This window comes from Oncorhynchus tshawytscha, linkage group LG01 (assembly GCF_018296145.1).
Source record: "Oncorhynchus tshawytscha isolate Ot180627B linkage group LG01, Otsh_v2.0, whole genome shotgun sequence".
NCBI lineage: Eukaryota > Metazoa > Chordata > Actinopteri > Salmoniformes > Salmonidae > Oncorhynchus > Oncorhynchus tshawytscha.
The window spans coordinates 24,120,961-24,146,479 of NC_056429.1; the positions used below are offsets into that span (position 1 = coordinate 24,120,961).

At 42.8% G+C, this 25,519-nt stretch overlaps 1 protein-coding gene across 7 annotated transcripts in view; it reads left to right on the forward strand.

Annotated features, from left to right (window-relative positions):
• LOC112246858 (ELAV-like protein 4) overlaps nucleotides 1-18,706 on the forward strand; it is an 89,885-nt gene extending 71,179 nt beyond the window's left edge. For 5 of the 7 annotated variants that reach the window (XM_024415474.2, XM_024415546.2, XM_024415762.2 and 2 more), the window contains 2 exons: nucleotides 2,476-2,514; nucleotides 14,709-18,706. In XM_024415474.2, coding sequence (XP_024271242.1) covers nucleotides 2,476-2,514; nucleotides 14,709-15,036 — 367 coding nt within the window. In that variant the 3' untranslated portion in view covers nucleotides 15,037-18,706. The remainder of the gene's footprint in view (nucleotides 1-2,475; nucleotides 2,515-14,708) is intronic. The other 2 variants (XM_024415616.2, XM_024415688.2) reach the window with 1 other exon arrangement.
• Nucleotides 18,707-25,519: the final 6,813 nt, after the last annotated feature.

Genomic DNA, 25,519 nt, shown 5'->3' on the forward strand with positions numbered 1-25,519 from the left:
AACTGAACAGATTTTTTAAATGGACCTTTCTCATTTACATGCATTGAGAGGCAGCACAAAGGCCCTATTGTGTGCTGAGGGCTTGGAGAGGCAGTGTGAAAAGCTGGCATCCAAGGCAGGTTGGTTTTTGCAGCAGCAGCCCAGCAGATGTCTCCAGCACAGCGTCCTGAAGCGCCTCCTTAGAGCTTCCAGTCCAATTGACTCATTTACCCACAAAGCAGATTGCTCAGTCCCAGCCCACATAATGGCCTAATTGCTGCCTTAATGAGTCAACATATTTTTGTGCTTTGTTTAGATTTTTTTTGTCAGGTTCACAGACGGCATCTCTGCCCACTGATGACCTGTAGCACAGACAGACTGTGTGTTTTGAAGGGGAGAAGTACTTTAGAATGGCCCCAAGTTCCCAACCCTTCCATTAGGCTGAAGGGCTTAATAAGACATGAGACAGTGCAGACCCATGTGACACATGAAGGTCACTGAGTGGCCAAGTAGGCCGCATCCAAAAAGCCTCTGATTTATGTGGCTGAGGGGCTTCCATCCTTGGCCCACTGAGCACAGTGACTATCCGTCTGCATGACCAGCCTGATTGTTCCTCCCAGCCAGCTAGCAGCACTGACTAAAACCCAAATCACACGGAGAGACGGCGTCAACGGCGTCCAAATTTGCACACAAGAGTAGAGCGCGTCAGGCCTCCCGAGTGGCGGTCTAGGGCACTGCATCGCAGTGCAAGCTGTGTCACTACAGATCCTGGTTCGGACAATTGGCCCAGCGCTGTCCGGGTTAGGGGAGGGTTTGGCCCGGCTGGGATGTCCTTGTCCCATCACGCTCTAGCAACTCCTGTGGCGGGCCGGGCGCATTCCGACACATTGGTGCGGCCATCGCCTCTCCTGAGTCCGTACGGGAGTTGCAGCGATGGGACAAGACTAACTACCATTTGGATATCACGAAATTGGGAAGAAAAGGGGGTAAAACATAGATTTTTTTTAAAGAGTGAAGTGTCAATTCACATTCAGTGCAGAGCGTATGCCAACTTAATTGTCATAAGAATCCATAATAAACCGTTTATTTATTAAGTTCGCTATGTAGCCCTTGTGAATTATTGTTGTGTTCCTTTGACTCACCTTATATGTCCTGCGGGAGCCACTGTACCTGCCTGCTCTAAACAATTGTTATGTTAGCTCACAAATGTTTATGAGGACAGTTGTAGAGAATAAACCCGAGCGGTTTATAAAGAATTTAGCTAGTCTCGTTCTTTCTACTAACAGTATTCTCTCTTGAAATCGGAGTTCCTGGAGTTTCCTGCCTAGTCTATATGCCTGTGATCGAAATCAACACATCTAAGGCATAACATTGTTGTTTTCAAATATGTATTATTGGCACTGGCAGTATTATTATCAACAATAAATAGAAGGTTTTATCTATACATGTCACAATTCCAGACGTAACAATGCCTACTTTCTGGCAATTTATCCGATCATTTTACCAGCATTGCTTTGCGTAGCTGCGTTGACACGAGAAAAATAGACCCGCTTTCTAATTTGACGCTCTATGATGCTATTGACGCTCACACGTGGACCTCCTGTTTTCTATCCTTCACTACCGTGCATTCTAATTCCAGCATGTTCACGTGCATAAAAACAATAAACGTTTAGTTTGATTTGGGCTTAACACACACCATCCCATATGAAACGTTATACCCTTTCCACATGGAAAGGCGTCAACGGGAAACAAAATGTTTTGGTCAGTTACTGTTACTTTTGGTCAGTTATTGTTTTACTATGCAACTTTATTCCTGTCATCTTCCTGTCTTAAAACCTTTACTATCTTTCACAAAATGACCATTACACTGACAGAACTCTGGAGAAGGGGGCATGTCTTGATTTTTGAATTATTATTGTAGGCTTCTATTTAGTACTATAATATATGTTCAATTTGTCTCACACCCTTCTTGAAAATTACAAACATAATGGCAAAGTACCTTAATGCCACATGGAATAATAATGAAAAGAATCATTCTTTCATTATGCTGTCTAGACTCAGGATCGACATTGAATTGAATGAGAAAGACAAGATTTCTAAATTTTCTTTGACGTAAGTACTATGGCTTAAACCACAATTATAAATCACTTATCAATTATTTGACCTCAACACAACAGCAGAGATGTACAGTGGAACCACTCTGAAAGCCACATGCAGCATAAGAATGTGTGGAGTGTGAAAATGGGTCTCATTGTGCTGGCTGATTGGGCGTCAGAGTGACCTCTTGTGATAGCGCTGTACAGTACTATTGCTAGCTAGCCTGCTACTTAGTTACTGTGTGAATGACCCCAACCCTGACTGGTGTGGCTCCTCAGTGTAATGGCCCATCTCTGGATGGCTTTCTTCTTTGATTGAGGCAGGGATGTAGCATTAGTTCCATTGAGTGAGTCGACCATCTGCCTGGCATTAACCCCAGAACCCTCCTTCTCTTTACAGGCTGGACAATTTGCTTAATATGGCCTATGGCGTAAAGAGGTAATTAAAACTTCACTGAATGCCAGATGTCCATGTTGACAAAATTATTTATCTCTTGTTTTCTTCATTTTTGGAAGTCACTTGCATTCGATTCAGTTCAAGGTTATTCTGCGTTGATTTTTTTGGTTTTCTTTAGCCTTGTTTAATTTGAATCCACCAACCACTAGTCCAAAAGGAAAACAATGGTATTTTGTTTTCTAATGTTCAATTTGCTTTGTATGATGATTGCTGACTTTTACGTTTCGATGCTTTGGATAGTTTATGTGTATATTTCTGTTCTCTTGTGTGTAGCTCTTGTTTTCAGGTGTTGTTTTCTACCGGATTCAGGTACTCTAGCCTAACCTCTGTCCAGATCTATATGTTACATTGGGATCAAGCTCAGTTTAGAATCACCTCATTTTAAAGCTGTGAATCAGATTCACAGTATCAAACCAACCAATTCAATAGGATTTTGCCACCATTTTTGTAATAATACTTGTATTAGTATTACAATAGGTTATAACATCAGGCACAAGTAATGATGGGTGTTGGGGTTAAGGGGTCAGGGGTCAGTTGGGGGCAAGGCTAGAGACACCTGGATCCCTGCAGGAAACGCTGTTTCACTGAAGCCAGTTCGACTTCTGATCACCTCCTTTTGCTCATATCTTTTGCTTTTGCTACTGTTGATGTTACATAAAGTGAAGCGGCTCTGAGACATGATATCAGCTGATGACATTTTGTTGCATGTTACAGTAATCAGTGAGTTCCTTTGAAAAGGCTGTGATCCCAGATGTAGCATGAAAAAAAGCAGCATTTTATTTTTTCCATTTTTAAATGGAATGATTAAAAGGCTTGTTCTGTGATGAGGGCCAATCCCCTGAATTCCTCGGTTTCCATAATAGTGATAAGCATTAATTTCTGCTCGGCAGAATCAGGGAGCGAAGGCTCAACTATAACACAGTGACAGAATGATGCATGAGAAATCATCTTTGTGTTAAAGCTCTCCGTCAATGTCCCAGGCAGCAACTCATCTGTCTAGCATTCCTTGGGCGACGCAGCACTATTTGTACGGGGGCAGGAAACAATTAATTCAGTTGAAGGGGGGTGCAAATTATCTGACCAAGAAAATTACCACAAAAATAAGAGAAAACATTTATGATATATACTAATATGCTGCAGCGCCTGCTGGTTCAACAACACAGCACCAAGGCAAAAACTATTGAATATGTACAAACTGTCAAAGCAGTGGTGTTTGGAATACAGAAATCCAACAGGCCATGCCTTGAGAATAGCCTTTTGCCTGCTAAGCACATGGTTTGAAGTGGTGATTTATGAACAAAGGCAAGTGTAGTAGTAGTACTAGTAGTCAGTGTATTTTAGAAGTGAACAGTACAAGGTGGAGGTGGGAGCTAGGGGAGGGTGGGATCACTGCAGGTCAGCCTCCTTGTTGCTATGCAACTCCTCTATAGAAGATCAACACAGTGTGTTTGTATTTGCCCTGGTAGACACTACTGTAGTCTCCTCTGTGGCTCTGTTAGCCAGCCTGCTTGTCTCTCACCCTCACACACGCCTGCATTAACATCCAAATGACCATGAAGGTGTTATTTCTCCCAGACAAAGACATCAGAATAGAATGTGTTAAAAAAGGCCTTGAAGTGACTAGAAGTTCCCTTTCAGTCTGTCAATCGGTATAACATACTATGTGGAATCAACGATCAATCAAATTCACCTGAAGAAAACAGAAATTACGCCCAACGGGCCAATGGATGTTGAGCCCACCCATGGAAACCCCACCTTCCTGGCTATAATACCAGGGCTCGCATTCATTTCCTCAGTTATTTCCTCTTCAGCTCGCTTGAAGGAAGAACGTGTCACGCAATTTAGAAACCTTTCAAGCACATGAAGACTACGAGATTCGGTGCTGACTTAGGTGTCTGTTAGTGGGGAGAGAGTACTCGTCCCAATAGATGTTGCAAGTCTTGAGTCTTGGTTTTTCTGTTTGCTAAAAGCGGACTACTTTCTGCTCTGCTTGTGTAGCTAATGCTTCCTTGCTTGGGTAGGATTTGTGTTTGCTAAAAAAAACACGATTTTCTGCTCTGCTTGTGAACCCAGTGCTTCCTTGCTTGAGTAAGATGGCCGTTGGTAAGAGTACGTTCAAAAAGGCTAAGCATCCGAGTTTGGACCTCTGATCTTTCCGTAGGGCATGTGGTTTCACAATGAAAATGAAAGATACTCACGAGTGCTGTCCTGTTTGCCTGGGGTGAAAACACGCTCAGGAGGCTTTGGCTCGGATCAGTTCATGTGACTATTGTCTCCGGCTGGGTTCAACTTCCATTGGCCGTCGAGCTGACTTTGTGAGAAAAATTGGGGCTGCTGGCGAAGGGTCTGCTGGTGAAGCGATCTCTGAAATGTGGTTGTCTGAGATCAGGAGAGAGTAGCAGCGGTGGTCTGAGTTTACTAGGGTGACATTTAAGCCGAGTTAGGCTCATTCCGGCTTCTCTGGCAGTGGTCAGAGTCCAGATTCCGGGGATGATATACTATCCCTGGTTGGCTCTGGAGGGTTTTCAGTGTGCAAATCGGATGATATCAGTCCGGGGCAGCCTAAAGCCATTGGCTGTGAACCATTGGTGAGTGAACCATTGGTGGTTAATGCAAAGCCATTGGCTGTGAACCATTGGTGAGTGAACCATTGGTGGTTAATGCACCTTTGATGTAGATGTGTCGTAGAGCGGCTGGGGGTGGATTTGCCATCTTCTCCCCCGCACCAGAGTTCCTCCAGGTTTGGGGGGAGGTATTTACTTCCTGTCCCTGCAGCGGTGAAGTGTTGCTTACCCCTGTTTAAAGATTTTGCCGATGATTTAAAGGCGACCTGGGATTCCCCTCATTCAGCCAGACTGGTGCTACCAAGTTATTGTGAGTTAAGAAATGTAGAGGGTATGGAGGAGGCGGGTCTCGTTTGAACACCACTAATGGATTGAAAGCTGGCGAGTTACTTAGCTCCAGAGGCTAACAAGGGGGAAAATCCTAGCAGGTGCTTCCGAATTAACAGTGCCAGTTCTCAGCGGATCAGCTGGACAAAGTGTCCCAGGCTGAGGGTGTAGCAGCCCGGTCTTTGAATGTGGTCACAAGGCTTTGCCTCCTCCTCCTTTTCGTGGCGTCATTACGTCAATGATCCCCAAAGTTCTAGCGCCTGTCTTGAGGCGCTAGGACCTTGTTCAAAGCAGGCTTTTCGGCTGGTCCCAGTGTCAGAAGTACAGAGTGGTTGGTACAGCCGGTACTTTTTAGTTCCCAAGAGCAATGGAACATGGCGTCCCATCCTGGACAAGGTTTCATGCTCATACTTCGCAGTCGGCGCGTTCCTGCGATTGGTTCACGTCCATAGATCTGAAGTAGAGGTCGACCGATTCTGATTTTTTTCAACGCCGATGCCGATTATTGGAGGACCCCAAAAAAGCCGATACCGATTAATTGGCCGATTTTTTTACTTTATTTGTAATAATGACAATTACAACAATACTGAATGAACACGTATTTTAACTTAATATAATACATCAATAAAATCAATTTAGCCTCAAATAAATAATGAAACATGTTCAATTTGGTTTAAATAATGCAAAAACAAAGTGTTGGAGAAGAAAGTAAAAGTGCAATATGTGCCATGTAAGAAAGCGAACGTCTAAGTTCCTTGCTCAGAACATGAGAACATATGAAAGCTGGTGTTTCCTTTTAACATGAGTTTTCAATATTCCCAGGTAAGACGTTTTAGGTTGTAGTTATTATAGGAATTATATGACAATTTCTCTCTATAGCATTTGTATATCATATACCTTTGGTTATTGGATCTTCTTATAGGCACTTTAGTATTGCCAGTGTAACAGTATAGCTTCCGTCCCTCTCCTCGCCCCTACCTGGGCTCGAACCAGGAACACATCGATAACAGCCACCCTCGAAGCAGTGTTACCCTTGCAGAGCAAGGGGAATAACTACTCCAAGTCTCAGAGCGAGTGACGTTTGAAACGCTATTAGTGCGCACCCCAGCCTAATCTCGGGAGTTGATGGGCTTGAAGCACAGCAAAGAGCTGCTGGCAAAACGCACAAAAGTGCTGTTTGAATGAATGCTTACTAGCCTGCTGGTGCCTACCATCGCTCAGTCAGACTGCTCTATCAAATCATAGAATTAATTATAACATAATAACACACAGAAATATGAGCCTTACGTCATTAATATGGTCGAATCCGGAAACTATCATTTCGAAAACAAGACGTTTATTCTTTCAGTGAAATACAGAACCGTTACGTATTTGATCTAACGGGTGGCATCCATAAGTCTAAATATTCCTGTTACATTGCACAACCTTCAATGTTTTGTCATAATTACGTAAAATTCTGGCAAATTAGGCGGCCCAAACTGTTGCATATACCCTGACTGTGTGCAATAATCGCAAGAGAAGTGACACAATTTCACCTGGTTAATATTGCCTGCTAACCTGGATTTCTTTTAGCTAAATATGCAGGTTTAAAAATATATACTTCTGTGTATTGGTTTTAAGAAAGGCATTGATGTTTATGGTTAGGTACACATTGGAGCAAGGACAGTCCTTTTTCGCAAATACGCACCGCATCGATTATATGCACACGCTAGATAAACTAGTAATATCATCAACCAATGTGTAGTTAACTAGTGATTATGATTGATTGATTGTATTTTATAAGATAAGTTTAATGCTAGCTAGTAACCTACCTTGGCTTACTGCATTCGCGTAACAGGCAGGCTCCTCGTGGAGTGCAATGAGAGGCAGGTGGTTAGAGCGTTGGACTAGTTAACTGTAAGGTTGCAAGATTGAATCCCCGAGCTGACAAGGTAAAAATATGTCGTTCTGCCCCTGAACAAGGTAGTTAACCCACCGTTCCTAGGCCATCATTGAAAATAAGAATGTGTTCTTAACTGACTTGCCTAGTTAAATAAAGATGAAATAAAGGTGTTTTTAAAACATTAATTAAAAATAGGCCAAATCGTTGTCCAAAAATACCGATTTCCGATTGTTATGAAAACTTGAAATCGGCCCTAATTAATCGGCCATTCCGATTAATCGGTCAACCTCTAATTTGAAGGATGCATATTTTCATGTGGCTATACATCCTCTCCACAGAACGTTTCTGATGTTTAATTTCGAGGGTGTAGTCTAAGAGTTTCTGGTCCTGCCTTTTGTGCTCTCCCTATCACCCCGCACCAATACTCTGAGCCCTTGTGGTGCCAGGGGATCAGAGTATTGGCCTATCTGGACGATTGGCTGATCGTAGTGGAGTCGAGGGAATAGGTGGAGCTCCACACTGCCACACGGGTTTCCCATATTCAGTCTCTGGAGTTCATAGTGGATAACAAGAAAAGTTTTTGTCCCAACAGAAGAGGATCGCATTCCGGCTCTGTCTGGCACAGTTTCAGCTGGTGCACTCTGTGCCTTTTCGCTTGTGCCTGTGGTTATTGGGTCTGATGGCCTCTGTGATAGATTTGGTGCCTCTGGGACTTCTGTTTATGTGTCTCTTTCAGAACTGGGTGATTGCTACACGTCTGGACACATCTCGCCACATCGGTTTCTCAAGGTATTCCCGTCGTGCCTAAGGACATTGTGACTACTGTCACCCGTGACTACTGTTTGCAGTGGGTTCTCATGGGCTGGGTAGTGTCCCGCGGGTAAGGATGACCGTGACTGTAGGTGCGGGTAAGGATGTCTGTGACTGTAGGTGCGGGTAAGGATGTCGGTGACTGTAGCTGCGGGTAAGGATGTCTGTGACTGTAGGTGCGGGTAAGGATGTCTGTGACTAGGTGCGGGTAAGGATGTCTGTGACTGTAGCTGCGGGTAAGGATGTCTGTGACTGTAGGTGCGGGTAAGGATGTCTGTGACTAGGTGCGGGTAAGGATGACTGTGACTGTAGGTGCGGGTAAGGATGTTTGTGACTGTAGGTGCGGGTAAGGATGTCTGTGACTGTAGGTGCGGGTAAGGATGTCTGTGACTGTAGGTGCGTGTAAGGATGTCTGTGACTGTAGGTGCGGGTAAGGATGTCTGTGACTGTAGGTGCGGGTAAGGATGTCTGTGACTGTAGGTGCGGGTAAGGATGTCTGTGACTGTAGGTGCGGGTAAGGATGTCTGTGACTGTAGCTGTGGGTAAGGATGTCTGTGACTGTAGGTGCGGGTAAGGATGTCTGTGACTAGGTGCGGGTAAGGATGTCTGTGACTGTAGCTGCGGGTAAGGATGACTGTGACTGTAGGTGCGGGTAAGGATGTCTGTGACTGTAGGTGCAGGTAAGGATGTCTGTGACTGTAGGTGCGGGTAAGGATGTCTGTGACTGTAGGTGCGGGTAAGGATGTCTGTGACTGTAGGTGCGGGTAAGGATGTCTGTGACTGTAGCTGTGGGTAAGGATGTCTGTGACTGTAGGTGCGGGTAAGGATGTCTGTGACTGTAGCTGCGGGTAAGGATGACTGTGACTGTAGGTGCGGGTAAGGATGTCTGTGACTGTAGGTGCTGGTAAGGATGTCTGTGACTGTAGGTGCGGGTAAGGATGTCTGTGACTGTAGGTGCGGGTAAGGATGACTGAAACAGAGAATTTTACCATTAACAGGGAATTTATTCCTTCACACAGTAATTTTTGGGAAAAGGGGCTGAATGGAACCAAAGCAAAGAAAGTTAAAGAGACCGATCTCCTAACTATCCACAACTTACCTAACTAGCACCACCTGGCGCACTAACCAAAATACAGGGGATGGTCTGCCCAGGTCTTACCTAGTGTGCATAGACATAGTATATACTACGGGTATATGTATGCCCGCAGGCCTCTTGCCTAAGCACTCCCAAGGTTCCTTCCCCTTCCCCCCCGGGAACAAATGGAAGAATAATACAAAACAATTTCAATTATCAAAAATACTGCATCCTATTGACACCCACATACCTCAGAAGTAGCGGCTACAAAATGCTTAACAAAACCTGTCTCTGAGCAACAACCAACACAGGACATACCAAGAAGCTCTCTCTGAGCAAAAACACAGGCTTTTATACAGCTGGAGAAGGAGTCATAATTGCAGACAGCTGTACGAGAGGGCGGGGTCAGAGGGCGGGGTCCCCTGACGAGAGGGCGGGGTCAGCTCCAATCTGCAATGGGGCCGACCAATCAGCTGCTTGAGGGAATCCAGGAAGCCATTTCCTGAAATACATACACATACATACAAACCCACAACAACACAGAAACTGGGGAACGTAACACGCCCACCCCAAAACCTGCAAACTGTAAGTTTGCAAACCCAACACGGATCCCCAGTTACTAAACTCATGATAGAGCGTCAGCAACCACATTCGCCGGACCCTTCACATAATGAATCTTTACATTGTATCCTTGTACAATCAGAGCCCACCGCATAAGTCGTCGGTTCTGATTGTACATTTGCTTCAAAAACGCCAAAGGATTATAGTCTGTGAAGACCAGTACAGGCAAGGCACTGGAGCCCACATATACCCCAAAGAACTGTAAGGCTAGCAATAAAGCCAGCGTCTCTTGTTCAATAGTGGAGTACTTTGACGGACACGAGTTGAACTTACGGGAGAAGAAACTGACGGGCCAATCCATTCCCTCTTCATCTTCCTGCAAGAGAACCACACCCACCCCCCCTATACTAGCATCTACGTCCAATTTATTAAGGTTTATTAAGGAGTCAGCAAGCACTTGGGCACTACAAAGTAGCGCTTTGTCAGACTCAAAGACGCATAGTTACAGTCCTGGGACCACTTATATGGTACTTTGGGACTAAGCAGAGATGTAACGGGAGCTACTACCGCCGAAAAATTCTTACAGAATGTACGATAGTACCCTACCATCCCCAGGAATCTGCTCAACTGGCGGTGAGTCGTGGGTGTAGGAAAAGTAACAATTGCTTCCATTTTGTCAGTTACTGGGCGCACTTTACCTCATCCCACCTGCTTCCCTAAGTAAGTCACAGTAGCCTTCCCAAACTCACACTTGGCCAAATTGAGGGTTAAATAAGCATTCTCCAACCGCTGAAACACACTTTTCAAGGTGGCGAGATGATCAGACCAAGTAGACGAATGAACCACAACATCGTCAAGGTAAGCAGTAGAATTTGGCACATCCGCGAACACAATGTTAACTAGGAGTTGAAAAGTAGCAGGTGCATTACACATTCCAAAGGGCATCACAGTGTATTGTACGAAGTTATGAGGTGTAACGAAAGGCGAGATGTCAGAAGCTCCTTTTAGCAAATCTGACTTACTAACGTAAGCAGCAGAACCAATTCTATCAATGCAGTCATCTAAGTGAGGTAATGGAAAATAATCTGTCTTTGTAACTGCATTTACGCGATGATAGTCCATACATAAGCAGGACGTGCCGTCAGGCTTATGAACAAGAATACATGGGGAACTTCAGGAGCTGTTACTGGGTTTTGTCATGTCATTCTGTAATAAATAAGCTACCTCACTTTTCATTACTTCCCTTTTCTTCACATTAACCCGGTACGGATGCTGACGTATAGGAGCAGCGTTCCCCACATCAACGTCATGTTCCAAGATGGATGTGCGACTTGGAACTTCATGAAACACATTGAGAAAACTATTTATCAATAGGATAACATCATTAGTTTGATCGTTATCCAAATGTTCCATTTGAGAGGGTAACTTTTTCAGCATGCCTGAATTACATTTGCGTTCACACTGCTGTAACGTATGGCGTAACTCCAACCCGTCCTCCTTATCCTGTTCTGTTAACATGACACACACGGGAAGAATGCCTACGGTCTTTATCACATAATTGGTGTCACTGAGTTTATTTTCCACAAGATATGGCCCAGAAAAACGTGCCGACAGAGATGAGCCAGGGATTGGCAACAAAACTAAGACTTGATCCCCTGGTTCAAAAGAACGGCCAACAGCCTCTTTGTCATAATGTCATTTCATGCACTTTTGAGACGAAGAGGGAGACTTTTGGGCTAACGCACATGCGGCGTGCATCCTCTCCCGCATCTTACTGACATAATCCAACACATTTTTAGCTACGCTACTGGGTGTAGGAGATAGGATATGCTCCTTAAAAACTTTTAGCGGACTCTGTGGGGTGTGTCCAAACACAAGGTCCGCAGGGCTGAACCCTAAGGACTCTTGTATTGTTTCCCTGATAGCAAATAGGACAAAGGGCACGCCCTCATCCCAGTTGGTACTGGTATCCATGCAATACTTGCATAGCATCGCCTTTAGCATCTGATGCCAGCGTTCGAGGGCCCCTTGACTCTCCGGATGATACTGATGGGAAATACACAGTGTCTTTAACACATTTGAGAACAGTTATGACATAAAGTTGGTTCCCTGATCAGTTTGGATTACTTTAGGGAGTCCAAACATAGAGAAGAACTTCACTAGTGCCTTCACCACAGTCTTAGCCATTACAGTACTGAGAGGGATAGCCTCTGGGTATCGAGTAGCACTGCACATTATTGTTAGTAAGAACTGGTTAACTGACCTGGTTTTCGGCAACGGGCCTACACAATCGATTATCACTCATTCAAGAATGAGTGTGACTGTAGCTGCAGGAATCGGGCAGAGCGGCGCATGAGGAGCTGTTTGAATCGCTTTCCCAGTGAGTTGACATACATGACATGTTTTACAAAATTGGACCAAGTCAGACTTCAAACCTGTCCAGAAAAAATGTTGAAGTACTCGGTTATAAGTCTTCGTGATCCCCAAATATCCGAACTATGCCTGGTCATTGGCGAGTGAGAGCATATGCTGTCAGAATGGTGTAGGAACAACCACTTGACACACTTCACTCCAGTCATTAACGGTGTCATGAGCTGCCCATTTATGCATCAAAACTCCTGCTTCCATAAAGTAGGCAGTCTCCTTAGTTTTAGCTTCCTCAGTGGAAATTACTGAAGCAAAACACTTGCGAAGACTGGTGTCTCCTTTTTGACATTCAATCACCTTCTCAGGGGTGACAGACAAAAGAATAACATGTAATTGGGGTGCGATTTCGCTTTCCTTTGCCTTAGTTTTTACGGGGGTAAATACTGTCGGCCTTGAAGAAGGAATACTCGGTGCATTGTCTTCTACCTCAACATTCTCAAAAATGGAACTAGACAAATCCACCACATCTCCCAGCTTGCGAGATTGTACCCTCGTTAACACACAAGCAGGGGAAACGTGGAAATGCTTGAACCAATTTATCATCTGCAGTTTTGATTTCTGGGTTGTCTACTACTTCTAACACAAGAGTGACGTTACCACCAGCAATATAGTTCCCTAGTAGTAATGTGACTCCTTTTACTGACAGTGTAGACTCTACACCAACATGAAAACATCCTGATACCAAGTCTGACACTAAGTGGACCCAGTGTAATGGTACAGGTACGGTTTTTGTCTCTATACCCTGTAGTATGACATGTGAGCCAAAATACATTTTAGGAGACCAGGGTAAAGCATCATTGACTCTTCACTATTATTCTACAATGTAGAAAATAGTAAAAATAAAGAAAAACCCTGGAATAAGTAGTTGTGTCCAAACTTTTGACTGGTACTGTATTTTGACATCGCGCCGTCATGGGGTTTGGGATCACTAAAGAGCGTTACTGAATTGAGGAAATTAATGCGGGCCCCTGTATTATAGCCAGGAAGGCGGGGTTTCTGAGGGCGAGCTTGGCATCCATTGGCCAGTTGGGCATGATTTCAGTTTTCAGGTGAGTATGATTTGTTGTTGACTGCCCATAGGTATGTTATACCTATATGTTATAACCACTGTTCCCTCCTTCAGGGAACAGTGGTTATATTCATAACTGTATGTTTTAAGACCTCTAGTGAAGGGAAGACTTGCTGTTAAAAATATTCATTTGATATGGATTTTAAAAATATATATTATTTTACGTTTATTTAACTTGGCAGTTAAGATCAAATTCTTATTTACAAGATAATGACCGGCCAAGCCCAGACAACACTGGGCCAATTGTGCACCACCCTATGGGACACCCAATCACAGCCAGTTGTAATACAGCCTGGAATTGAACTAGGGTGTCTGTAGGGACACCTCAAGCACTGAGATGCAGTGCCTTAGACCGCTGCACCACTCAGGAGCCCAGTAGATAGAGTGACTGTAATGAGACACAAACAATACCAAACAGAATATTGTGATGGCAAAGATGTTAAAGCTCATGTAGTACTGATTCTTGCCGATACAAGACTATGATCACTGTCATCCTCATCCACCCCAAAACATATGACTGCAGTGTTGGTGGATGAAATACACTTTGGTCGTATTGCTACTGGTACTGGGCTGTAAAGGGCTTCCGTTTTCCATTTGGTTTTCTCCTTCCTGAATAAGGAGGAGGCTTCTTCTGAGACAGCTGCAGTAAAGCGGAAATCTCAATTAAAGCATACCCAATAATGCTTATAGTCATTCCTACAGAGGTGGCATAAGAAATTAACCTTTTATACAATTTAACTTTTATTTAAAGTGGCAATTTCCTTTAAGCAGAAAGGCAGTAGGTGAAGTCAACTGAGCATTCAAATCTCTGTATTGCAAAAAGGGAGAAGATTACAGGGCGAATAAGAGCAGATTTACTTGGTTGCATACTCAATATCTGATGAATTTAAAAATGTTTTAATTCAGCAAGTTCCTGCAATTTAGTTCCCAATAGAGGCACTCAGGGAGACAGAAGGAGAAAAGCTTCCCTTGTGCCTCTCTCCCTCGTATGCTGCTGCTGGAGACATTTCCCAGCAGGCCCCCGCAGAGCAGTCAGCCTTGAGAAGAAGCCGCTCAGTCAATAGCGAGGAGCGATAGAGGGGAGATAGTATAGCAGGAGGATACTGTACACAGACAGACATACCCACAGTGCATTGTGCACTGGGTAACACTGGTAATAATACATGTTGGATGGATAGGAAGGCTAGAGCTGTTGGTTGGCACTGTATGTACTGAGGGCTGGTTGGAGGTAGTTATAAATACTTAAAACCAATACAGTAGATGCTTGAGTTTGGTTTCACTTTGGACACTTGGAGGGGAACTTGAGTGTATAGGGAAATGGCTTGTCCTACAAGCTCAGAGCTAGCAAATCCATGCACACGCAGTGGGTTTCCTATTTCTCTCAATTTGACAATTGTTTCACTTAACATTGTGCTCTTTATCTCCCTCCCTATCTCTCTCCCTGTCTATCTTGTGGTGCAGGTTTTCTCCTATCACCATTGATAGCATGACTAGCCTGGTGGGCATGAACATCCCTGGCCACACAGGCACTGGCTGGTGCATCTTTGTCTACAACCTGTCTCCAGACTCTGACGAGAGCGTCCTGTGGCAGCTGTTCGGGCCCTTCGGAGCGGTCAACAACGTCAAGGTCATCCGCGACTTCAACACCAACAAGTGCAAGGGCTTCGGCTTCGTCACCATGACGAACTACGACGAGGCGGCTATGGCCATCGCCAGTCTTAATGGGTACCGGTTGGGCGACCGCGTCTTGCAAGTCTCATTCAAGACCAACAAGACCCACAAGTCCTGAACCCCTCCTCACTCCAAATCCCCTGTCACCACCATCACCCTTATAATCGCCCAACACAGCAACTCTCCAACAGGAACACAGCAAACAAACAAACAAAAAAGAACTAGAAACGGCTTATAATATAGCTTTGGACCTATAAGCCAATGTTGCCTAAGTATTACAAAATGAAAGATAAAAATATCCATAATTTGGGAATCCCTGTGATAATACAGGATTCCTGTTGTATATCCTTTCTGTTCTTGTGATTGTTAAATGATTTTCTCTTCTATGTAAACAGTAGCAAAACCAGTCCCCTTATTTCAAAGAAGAGAATATCCTTTTTAGATTGAACTTTCTTGTTCTTGATTCAGGATTTCTTTCTTTTTTAAATCCGGATCCACTGTCGTTAGAATTATGCCTCCCTGACAGAAGAAGGGAGGGGGCTCTTTTTTAAATTGGTGACCATTCATTCATTTGTTGTGTATATTAAAAACCCCTATAAATTCTAAGGGATTACACAATCCTGTTTTCTCTGATGCAGAAAAAAATTTAAAAAAAATGTTTTGTATTGCAAACAAAACATGTCTTTCCTCACTGGGGTTTGGGAGATCGGGAGAGGGAGGGGATGGGTTAGCTTTCCTGGTGACACGTTAAGTGATTTAAAAAACACAATTGCCAAAGAGAAAATCTCTTTGCTTGAAAATGCATTTAGAAAAATAAAAAATAAAGAGAAGAAAATCTATTTTTATAATATGATAATTAAAATAAGAATTATTGAAGAATTTTTACAAGAATCTGGATTTGAAAAAATAGAAAATATTTTGACTGGCTAATTAGAGGGTGGGGGGAGGGATGTGCGCCACCTTGTCTTGTTCGTTCTGCAGTGGTACTTTTTAGGATCAAAGGTTGTTTGTTTTTAGGAGAAATTGATTGGCGATGATTTTGTAGATGGAAGGTTTTGTCAAGGGATGCAAATTGAGGCAGATGATCTTCGTAATTTTTCATAGTGCGTAATTATTCAACAGCGATACCCAAAAGGGAAGGGAAAGAGGTCTTTCAAGGCCTAACCATCCTCACAGTCCGGAGCCCAAAGCAAGAAGCATTGTCCACTTGTTTTCTTTTTGTCAGTCTATGGGATATCAGTAATGACTATATACACATCTATCCATTTAGAAAACCTACATTATCTATTGATTTCTTTGCTATCATTTTGTGGAATTTGAAAAGAACGTCCTTTAGCGATCAACAGTAGGTGCTATATTACATGATTCACGTATCTTAAATATCCAAGTTTGTTGTTCTATGTGTTGTTTAGAGGAAAAAAATACTTTGATGCTGACATTGAATTGAGCTGCTGTTCTTTTTTACTTTTATTGTTGGCCCCCATCTGGTTAGATTATTCCTTGCTGAAAAACCAGATGACAGACTTTGGGCCATGTAAGAATCACCTAAAACAGTTTTCTTTGGCTTGCTGACTTTTAGGTTACTTGCTGAGTGTGAAGCATTGTCAAAATTCTATAATAATTAGCTAGTTATGTTAGTCTAGATATTTGTTTCCTCAAAGGATCTATTACAACGGTGTCTTTATTTGTTGTGTACAAATAGATAATATATAGTCTACATTTGTTTTACAATATCTATATCTATATGAGTTGTCACTGTTTTTTGTTTTAGCTTGTCTTTTCATATGACAACTTTATGAAGTGATGGTTCAGTTATTTAGAAAACTCGTGAGGAATCCTGTTTAATATGTTGTCATGTCGCTTGTGGGGGGAAAAAAACGTTTTGGATTACATTTTTGTTAACTACCGCGGCAAAATAAATTTAACAAAAGCTTATAAAATATCGTATTTATTAATTATTTATTGATTGTTTCATTGATTCAACTATTTATTTATTTATATTAATGATTTATTTATTTTGGTATTTATTTGTTCGGTCTGTGTATTTACGTGATTCTGGTACAGGGAGGGAGGTTTCTGAGCAAAAGGGAACCAAGCGACTAGGGGAGAGGCTCTTCCGTTAGTCCACTGCACTGAGAACTTTTAGTACGTTTGTGCTTTGTACCGATATATCAAAATTACAATATAAAAAATCCAAAAGTTGAAAACTAAAAAAAATGTCAAGAGGGTTGGTGACGCTCTTCCCTTGTTACTAGAAACAGTTACTCGCTATGCATAACCTAGTTGATAGTTAAATTTGCTATTGCTTTTTTCTTGTCTTGTTAAACAAAATCTTTAAATCTTTTTCAATACAGTTTAGTCTTAATAGAATGTTATAACAGTTGTTCTGGTTCAATATAACCTGTGATCAGTTTGTGTCGTTTTAAAGCCACTCCGCACCCTCCCTCCACACTACCGCTTTGTGATGAAACTTTATGCAAAAATGTGGGTCTGAAGTATAGTTTTCAGTTTTCAAACATTTTATAACATCCAATTTTGGAAACTCGGGCACATGAATTTGATGAGCAAATAAATGTCCATTGTATTTGAGGGTCATTCATTGCACTTGAGTAATCAGTCAATTCACCTAAGAGTCAAACTTATTTTTAGAGAATCATCATGTTTGAAAGTTACTTAAGAACATCTCTTTAAAGAGATCTTGAACATTGCACACTAACTGTACTTATGGCAGTTGTTGCAATTTAAAAAGACTGAAGGTATTTCATGGATTGTACCCATTCTATATTTTATATACTATAATATTATATATATTTTGAAAGGTAAAGGTCGGGAATGGTTCCAGAAGTACTGAATTGGATTTTGTTGAACCAGAAAACATGAGGTGTAGGGACATTATAAACACTTTGACATGCATATACATACTCTCTCATAACCACGTCTTAGGCAGCCCATCTGACATCATCAAACCACTATACGGTTCTGACCTCAGAACACCAACGGACCCCTTTTCATGCTCCAGAGCTGTTGGGAGCTTGAATTATGCAACAACCCCAGTAGAATGTCGTTCTGATGTGTGAACATATTTCCTATGTCTTTTAAACTCTTATGATGTGTGCCTGTGTTCTGTCTAGACCCTCTTGTGCGTCTGTGTGTTCATGCGTGTGAGTGTGTTTGTGAAAACGTTTGTGTGTGTGTGTGTGTGTGTGTGTGTGTGTGTGTGTGTGTGTGTGTGTGTGTGTGTGTGTGTGTGTGTGTGTATGTGTGTGTTTGTAAGGGTGTTTGATACATGGGGCTGTGTCACCTCGGTCTATGTCCAACCCCTATGGCTCACACCATCCCCTGTAGCGCCTTATAGTGGCAGCCTGCCAATAGGAAATCAACAGCCAGTAGTGTAGGAGGGAAGGTAAAGAGAGGAACAAGGCTCTTGTCATTTTTTATTTTCTCCTAAAATGTGTTTGTTTACTATCTGAAAATCTATTAACTATCTTTAAAGACAAAAAATAAGAAAAAAGTTCACAGGGCCTTACTGGTCCCTCTTACTTATGCTATCACTTATCGATTATTGATTATTGTTATTATTATTATTATTGCTGTTATTCTTAGTATTCTTAATCCAATTACTGCGATGAATGACTTCATGTTATCCTTGCTAGTTTAGGTAATTTCTGAAACTGGAAACAAAATAAAAATCTTGCTGTAAATGTTTTGTTTTTTTTCTCATAAAACTGTTGTGTTTGAATTATTTGTACTTTTGAATGTTGGGACAATAAAATGAGGTGTTGAAGAGCTTTGTTGTTTCTTCTCGTAAATGGCGTTATTACATTATCAATTGCACACTCACCTTTTAGAAGCAGAATAATGTACGATTAGAAGCTAGATCCTGCAGATCCAGAGTGATGCATCAGTAAAGCTTCACATAACTCCTGCCTTGGTTATACAAAATATCTGTTTCAATATAGATTTCATAGAGAATTATTCACGGCTCAATATAAAATGTCACTATCATAATTCATGACTGCTTCGTCTCTTTCTCAAACACTCGAAACCCTGGCATTTTGAATACCATGAAATACAGTATATTGATATAGTAATAAAATAAATGGATTAATTCAATGTCTGAGACAGTTATATAATACACAGTCAGGTTGCACGTGGAGAAGTGCACTTGTGAGATAATAGTGCCCCCTGCATACCTGCTAAAGTATTTTAACATCAGAGATGATCACAATTGTAAATGAGTACTTGTTCTCAACTTGCCTACCTGGTTAAATAAAGGTGAAATAAAAAAATAAAAAAATCACAGCTCACATTGTTGACACTGATGTACAAACTGCAGAAATATAGCTCAACCTTTAGGGCTGGATAACCGATCGGGCTCCCAGATAGCATATGATAGTTAAATGTTTAGAATTGCAGGGAATTCGCTTCAAAACTGCTAAATGTTCTCTCAGTCTCATGTGGGAAAAAATAGAATAGCAGGAAATGATGTTTTAAACTGCACATTTTCTCTCTGCCTGATGGCAAAATGTGGAAAAAAAGCACGAGATGAGCTAATAAACAGTCGTTTTTTCTCTGCACCATGGCAAAATGTGTTGAAATATAGTAAGATAGATGATTTCCAAAAAAAGGTTGGTGCCCCGGGGCCCTAAATGCGATAGTCTGGCCATGCCAATTGTGTCCTTTCATGTAATACACTTTCCAGCCACAATAATCTTTTAAATAAAAACAAAGGCCATTATGGCTGCTGAGGAGATTATGGATGTAAGCAGCGCTGTCCAGCCAGCCTTGTGTTTTCCAGTTGTTAGTGGTTTAATGAGGCAGGAATCCCATCAAGGGCGGGTTCTGAAAACATGAGTCACTCTGGTCCACTGCTCTAGAGTCCCCTTAAAAGCTGCCCTCAGTCTCTACCTTTAGCCTACTGATGGAATAATCTGGGCCTCGTTTCCCAGAGCCTTCACACTGTTAAGATCATTGTTAGAACCTTCTTACTATGTTAATTTAGTAGCCAAGGTGTTTCCAAGTGTCTTCGTTAGTAACGTGGCTCTTAAAAACCTTTGCCTAAAAATGCTGATTCTATGTTTAGTTAGAGGAAGGGAAAACAAAATGTCTAACGATGCACTTTGGCTGCTCTATAACTCCAAAGGTTCCTTTTTTGTAAGATTCCAAAACAATAACTTTTTCGTATCATGTTTGTCATGTTGGTTTTCAAATTTGGACTAACTTCTGTGATAACTTCAATTTAAACAGACAAATACACAGAGCTTATGATTTTTTGAGCAACAGCTTTCTCCACCGCCCGTATTCACAAAGCGTCTTCCGGGTAGGAATAGTGATCTAGGACCAGCTCCCCCTTGTCAATGTAATCCTTCATTGTGATATAAAAGGCCAATCTGATCCTAAAATCAGTACTTTGACTCTGAGATGCTATGTGAATACGGGCTCTGGTCTGAGTGCATGCTACTTTCTAGTGATCTAACTCTCTTCATTGGAAATGCAACAACACCAAAAACATGAATAAGAATTAGCCTAGTCAGTCAGTAACTTAGTTAACTAATGAAACACTAATGTAAATTTGAACAAGCCTATTCAACCATATTACACCAAAATTAGCCTACTTGCAGTGAAATCTAGAGGGGCATTTTTCTTGTCATTTTTTCACTCACCAGTGGAACAATAAACGAGCAGAGGAACGAAGTAGTTTGATTAAAAGTGTTCACAATAGTCAGTATTATACCGTAGCTATATAGTTGTAATTTTCTAGAAACGTAGCTACAGTCCACTTAGCTAGCTAAGGTGGTGAACTCAGACTAATGGTGGGGTTTAGGTAACGTTAGCTAACTTAGCTAGCCAGCAGTTTAAATCTACCTAGCTAGATAGATAATGATATTTTTTGATCAACAATTAGATGGATATCTTAGCAAATATAGCTATTTGTTTACCCTTCGCATCTGATACAGCTTGCCAGTTGCTAGTAAAGTAGGATGAATAAGTTAGAAAACCAGCTCACAAGTTCATGCCTTTTACTAACAAAAATAATGTACACGTATACAAGAGATGATAGCCTTCAAGCAGATCCTTTTAGTTTTATTCTAGGACTTCAGGCCAAGGAGAGCCGGTGTCTTCACAGATGTCGTCCCAGTCAGCTCGAGTCTTCACCTGAACGAACATCACAGGCAAAATCTCATGCACTTGAGGGGGCATTGCTTACTAGCGTACGCGCTTCACACGTGTCTTTCTTTATCAGCCCGGTGAATAAAAAATGTAAATATATATTTCCTCCAACAAGGGGTGTATATTCTACTAATATTGGCAAATTTGACTTGCAACATGGCCTTTACGTTTACATACAGTACTACACAGTTTCTTGAACAAACTAGTTCTAAGTTGTAATGAGAACAAAGGCATTGTGGTGATACTGTATGTTTCCTGGATATCCCTCATCCCCTAAGGCTTCTCTTCTGATAGGTGGTGGTGTCATTAAAACATGATTTTCCGTTTTTATAAACCTCTGAGCACATCAAATCAAATCAAAGTTTATTTGTCACGTGCGCCGAATACAACAGGTGTAGACCTTACAGTGAAATGCTTACTTACAGGCTCTAACCAACAGTGCAAAAAATGTATTAGGTGGACAATAGGTAAGTAAGGAAATAAAAACAACAGTAAAAAGACAGTGAAAAATAACAGTAGCGAGGCTATATACAGTAGTGCGGCTATATACAGGCACCGTTTAGTCGTGCTGATTGAGGTAGTATGTACATGTAGATATGATTAAAATAATTATGCATATATGATAAACAGAGAGTAGCAGTAGCGTAAAAGAGGGGCACACAATGCAAATAGTCCAGGTAGCCATTTGATTACCTGTTCAGAAGTCTTATGGCTTGGGGGTAAAAACTGTTGAGAAGCCTTTTTGTCCTAGACTTGGCACTCCGGTACCGCTTGCCATGCAGTAGTAGAGAGAACAGTCTATGACTAGGGTGGCTGGGGTCTTTGACAATTTTTAGGGCCTTCCTCTGACACCGCCTGGTGTAGAGGTCCTGGATGGCAGGCAGTTTAGCCCCAGTGATGTACAGGGCCGTACGCACTATCCTCTGTAGTGCCTTGCGGTCGGAGGCCGAGCAATTGCCGTACCAGGCAGTGATGCAACCAGTCAGGATGCTCTTGATGTTGCAACTGTAGAACCTTTTGAGGATCTGAGGACCCATGCCAAATCTTTTTAGTTTCCTGAGGGGGAATTGGCTTTTCCATGCCCTCTCTAGTTTGTTGGTGATGTGGACACCAAGGAACTTGAAGCTCTCAATCTGCTCCACTACAACCCCGTCGATGAGAAAGGGGGAGTGCTTGGTCCTTCTTTTCCTGTAGTCCACAATCATCTCCTTAGTCTTGGTTATGTTGAGAGATAGGTTGTTATTCTGGCACCGCCCGGCCAGGTCTCTGACCTCGTCCCTATAGGCTGTCTCGTCGTTGTCGGTGATCAGGCCTACCACTGTTGTGTTGTCAGCAAACTTAATGATGGTGTTTGAGTCGTGCCTGGCCATGCAGTCGTGGGTGAACAAGGAGTACAGGAGGGGACTGAGCACACACCCCAGAGGGGCTCCAGTGTTGAGGATCAGCGTGTCAGATGTGTTGCTACCTACCCTCACCACCTGGGGGCAGCCCGTCAGGAAGTCCAGGATCCAGTTGCAGAGGGAGGTTTTTAGTCCCAGGATCCTAAGCTTAGTGATGAGCTTTTAAGGTACTATGGTGTTTTGAACGCTGAGCTGTAGTCAATGAATAGCATTCTCACATAGGTGTTCCTTTGTCCAGGTGGGAAAGGGCAGTGTGGAGTGTAATAGAGATTGCATCATCTGTGGATCTGTTTGGGCAGTATGCAAATTGGAGTGGGTCTAGGGTTTCTGGGATAATGGTGTTGATGTGAGCCATTACCAGCCTTTCAAAGCACTTCATGGCTACGGACGTGAGCCTTCGTGTTCTTGGGCACAGGGACTATGGTGGTCTGCTTGAAACATGTTGGTATTACAGACTCAATCAGGGAAATGTTAAAAATGTCAGTGAAGACACCTGCCATTTGGTCAGCACATGCCCAGAGCACACGTCCTGGTAATCCGTCTGGCGCCACAGCCTTGTGAATGTTGACCTGTTTTAAGGTCTTACTCATGTCGGCTATGGAGAGCGTGATGACACAGTCACCTGGAACAGCTGATGCTCTCACGCATGCCTCAGTGTTGCTTGCTTCGAAGCGAGCATTGAAGTGATTTAGCTCATCTGGTAGGCTCGTGTCACTGGGCAGCTTGCGGCTGTGCTTCCCTTTGTAGTCTGTAATAGTTTGCAAGCCCCGCCACATAAGACGAGGGTCGGAGCTGGTGTAGTATGATTCAATCTTAGCCCTGTATTGATGCTTTGCCTGTTTGATGGTTCGTCGGAGGGCATAGCAGGATTTCTTATAAGCTTCCGGGTTAGAGTCCCGCACCTTGAAAGCGTCAGCTCTACCTTTTAGCTCAGTGTGAATGTTGCCTGTAATCCATGGCTTCTGGTTGGGGTATGTACATACAGTCAATGTGGGGACAACGTCCTCGATGCACTTATTGATAAAGCCAGTAACTGATGTTGTACTCCTCAATGCCATCGGAAGAATCCCGGAACATGTTCCAGTCTGTGGTAGCAAAACAGCCCTGTAGTTTAGCATCTGCTTCGTCTGACCACTTTTTTATAGACTGTCAAGCAGTCACTGGTGCTTCCTGCTTTCATTTTTGCTTGTCAGCAGGAATCAGGAGGATAGAATTGTGGTCGGATTTACCAAATGAAGGGCGGAGAGTACAGGTGTGGAGTACAGGAGTGGCAGGTAGCCTAGAGGTTAGAGCGTTGGACTAGTAACCAGAAGGTTACAAGATTGAATCCCCGAGCTGACAAGGTAAAAATATATCGTTCTGCCCCTGAACAAGGCAGTTAACCCACTGTTCCTAGGCCGTCATAAGAACTTGTTCTTAACTGACTTGCCTAATAAAATATTTTTTTAAATTCCCTCTGGTTGCACATTTAACATGTTCATAGAAATTAGGTGGAACTGATATAAGTTTCCCTGCATTAAAGTCTCCGGCCACTAGGAGCGCCGCCTCTGGGTGAGCGGTTTCCTGTTTGCTTATTTCCTTATACAGCTGACTGAGTGCGGTCTTAGTGGCAGGATCCGTCTGTGGTGGTAGATGAACAGCCACGAAAAGTATAGCTGAAAACTCTCTAGGCAAATAGTGTGGTCTGTATTTTATCACAAGATACTCTACTTCAGGTGAGCAAAATCTAGAGACTTCCTTAGATTTTGTGCACCATTTTGTGCACCCCCCTTCGTCTTACCGGAGTGTGCTGTTCTATCTTGCCAATGCAGTGTATATCCCGCTAGCTGAATATCCATGTCATCATTCAGCCACGATTCCGTGAAACATAAGATATTATAGTTTTTGATGTCCCATCGGTAGTATATTCGTGATCGTACCTCGTCTAATTTATTGTCCAATGATTGTACGTTGGCGAGTAATATTGACGGTAACGCCAGCTTTCCCACTAGCCTTCTGCAGATCCTGTGTCATCTGTACCTGCGTCGCTTCCTCTTGCAAATTAGTGAGTGATCGCTGTCCTGATATCCAGAAGCTATTTTTTTGCCGTACGAATAGCATGAAAAAAAGCACATAATAGCACAATTGGTTGGGAGCCCGTAAAACTGCTGCCATTTCTTCCGGCAACATTTTCACATTTGTTACGTCGTGAGAATGTCAGCATCCTACTCTGGTGTGATAGAGAGCAAAGCTACTAAAGGAATGCATGAAGCTGCCTCAGTAGGAGACACGTTTTGGCATTAGTTCTTTCTCCCCCAAATCTAAATCCATATGGCACTGTGGCTGCACCCCTCTCCTTGCCCCTCTGTCACCTCTCCAGGCAGCAGACGACTTCGGGCTGCGTGGCGGTATGGTGGAAGGGGCTGGCAGGAGCACTGGGTGCCCAATACTGCCTGTTTGTTTAGAGACAGACGGCAGGACTCCACTGTGTTTTGTTCTCAGCTTCAGGCCTCTGCTAAAGCCCCTCACACTGACACTGGCACCAGGCAGCGCACATGCTGGATTCTTTCTCTTTTTTTGTCATTTGGCTATTATTCCTTCCTACAGTAACATGAAACATTATGGCTGCATTTAGACATGCAGCCCAATTCTGTTATTTTTTCCACTAATTTGTCTTTTGACCAATCACATCAGATGCACAACGCATCTCCGGGGGCAAACTACCTGCCCTCCAGGACACCTACACCACCCGATGTCACAGGAAGGCCAAAAAGATCATCAAGGACAACAACCACCCGAGCTACTGCCTGTTCACCCCGCTATCATCCAGAAGGCGAGGTCAGTACAGGTGCATCAAAGCGGGGACCGAGAGACTGAAAAACAGCTTCTATCTCAAGGCCATCAGACTGTTAAACAGTCATCACTAACATTGAGTGGCTACTGCAAACATATTGACTCATCTCTAGCTACTTTAATAAAGAAAAAATGTATGTAATAAATGCATCATTAGCCACTTAAACAATGACACTTTATATAATGTTTACATACCCT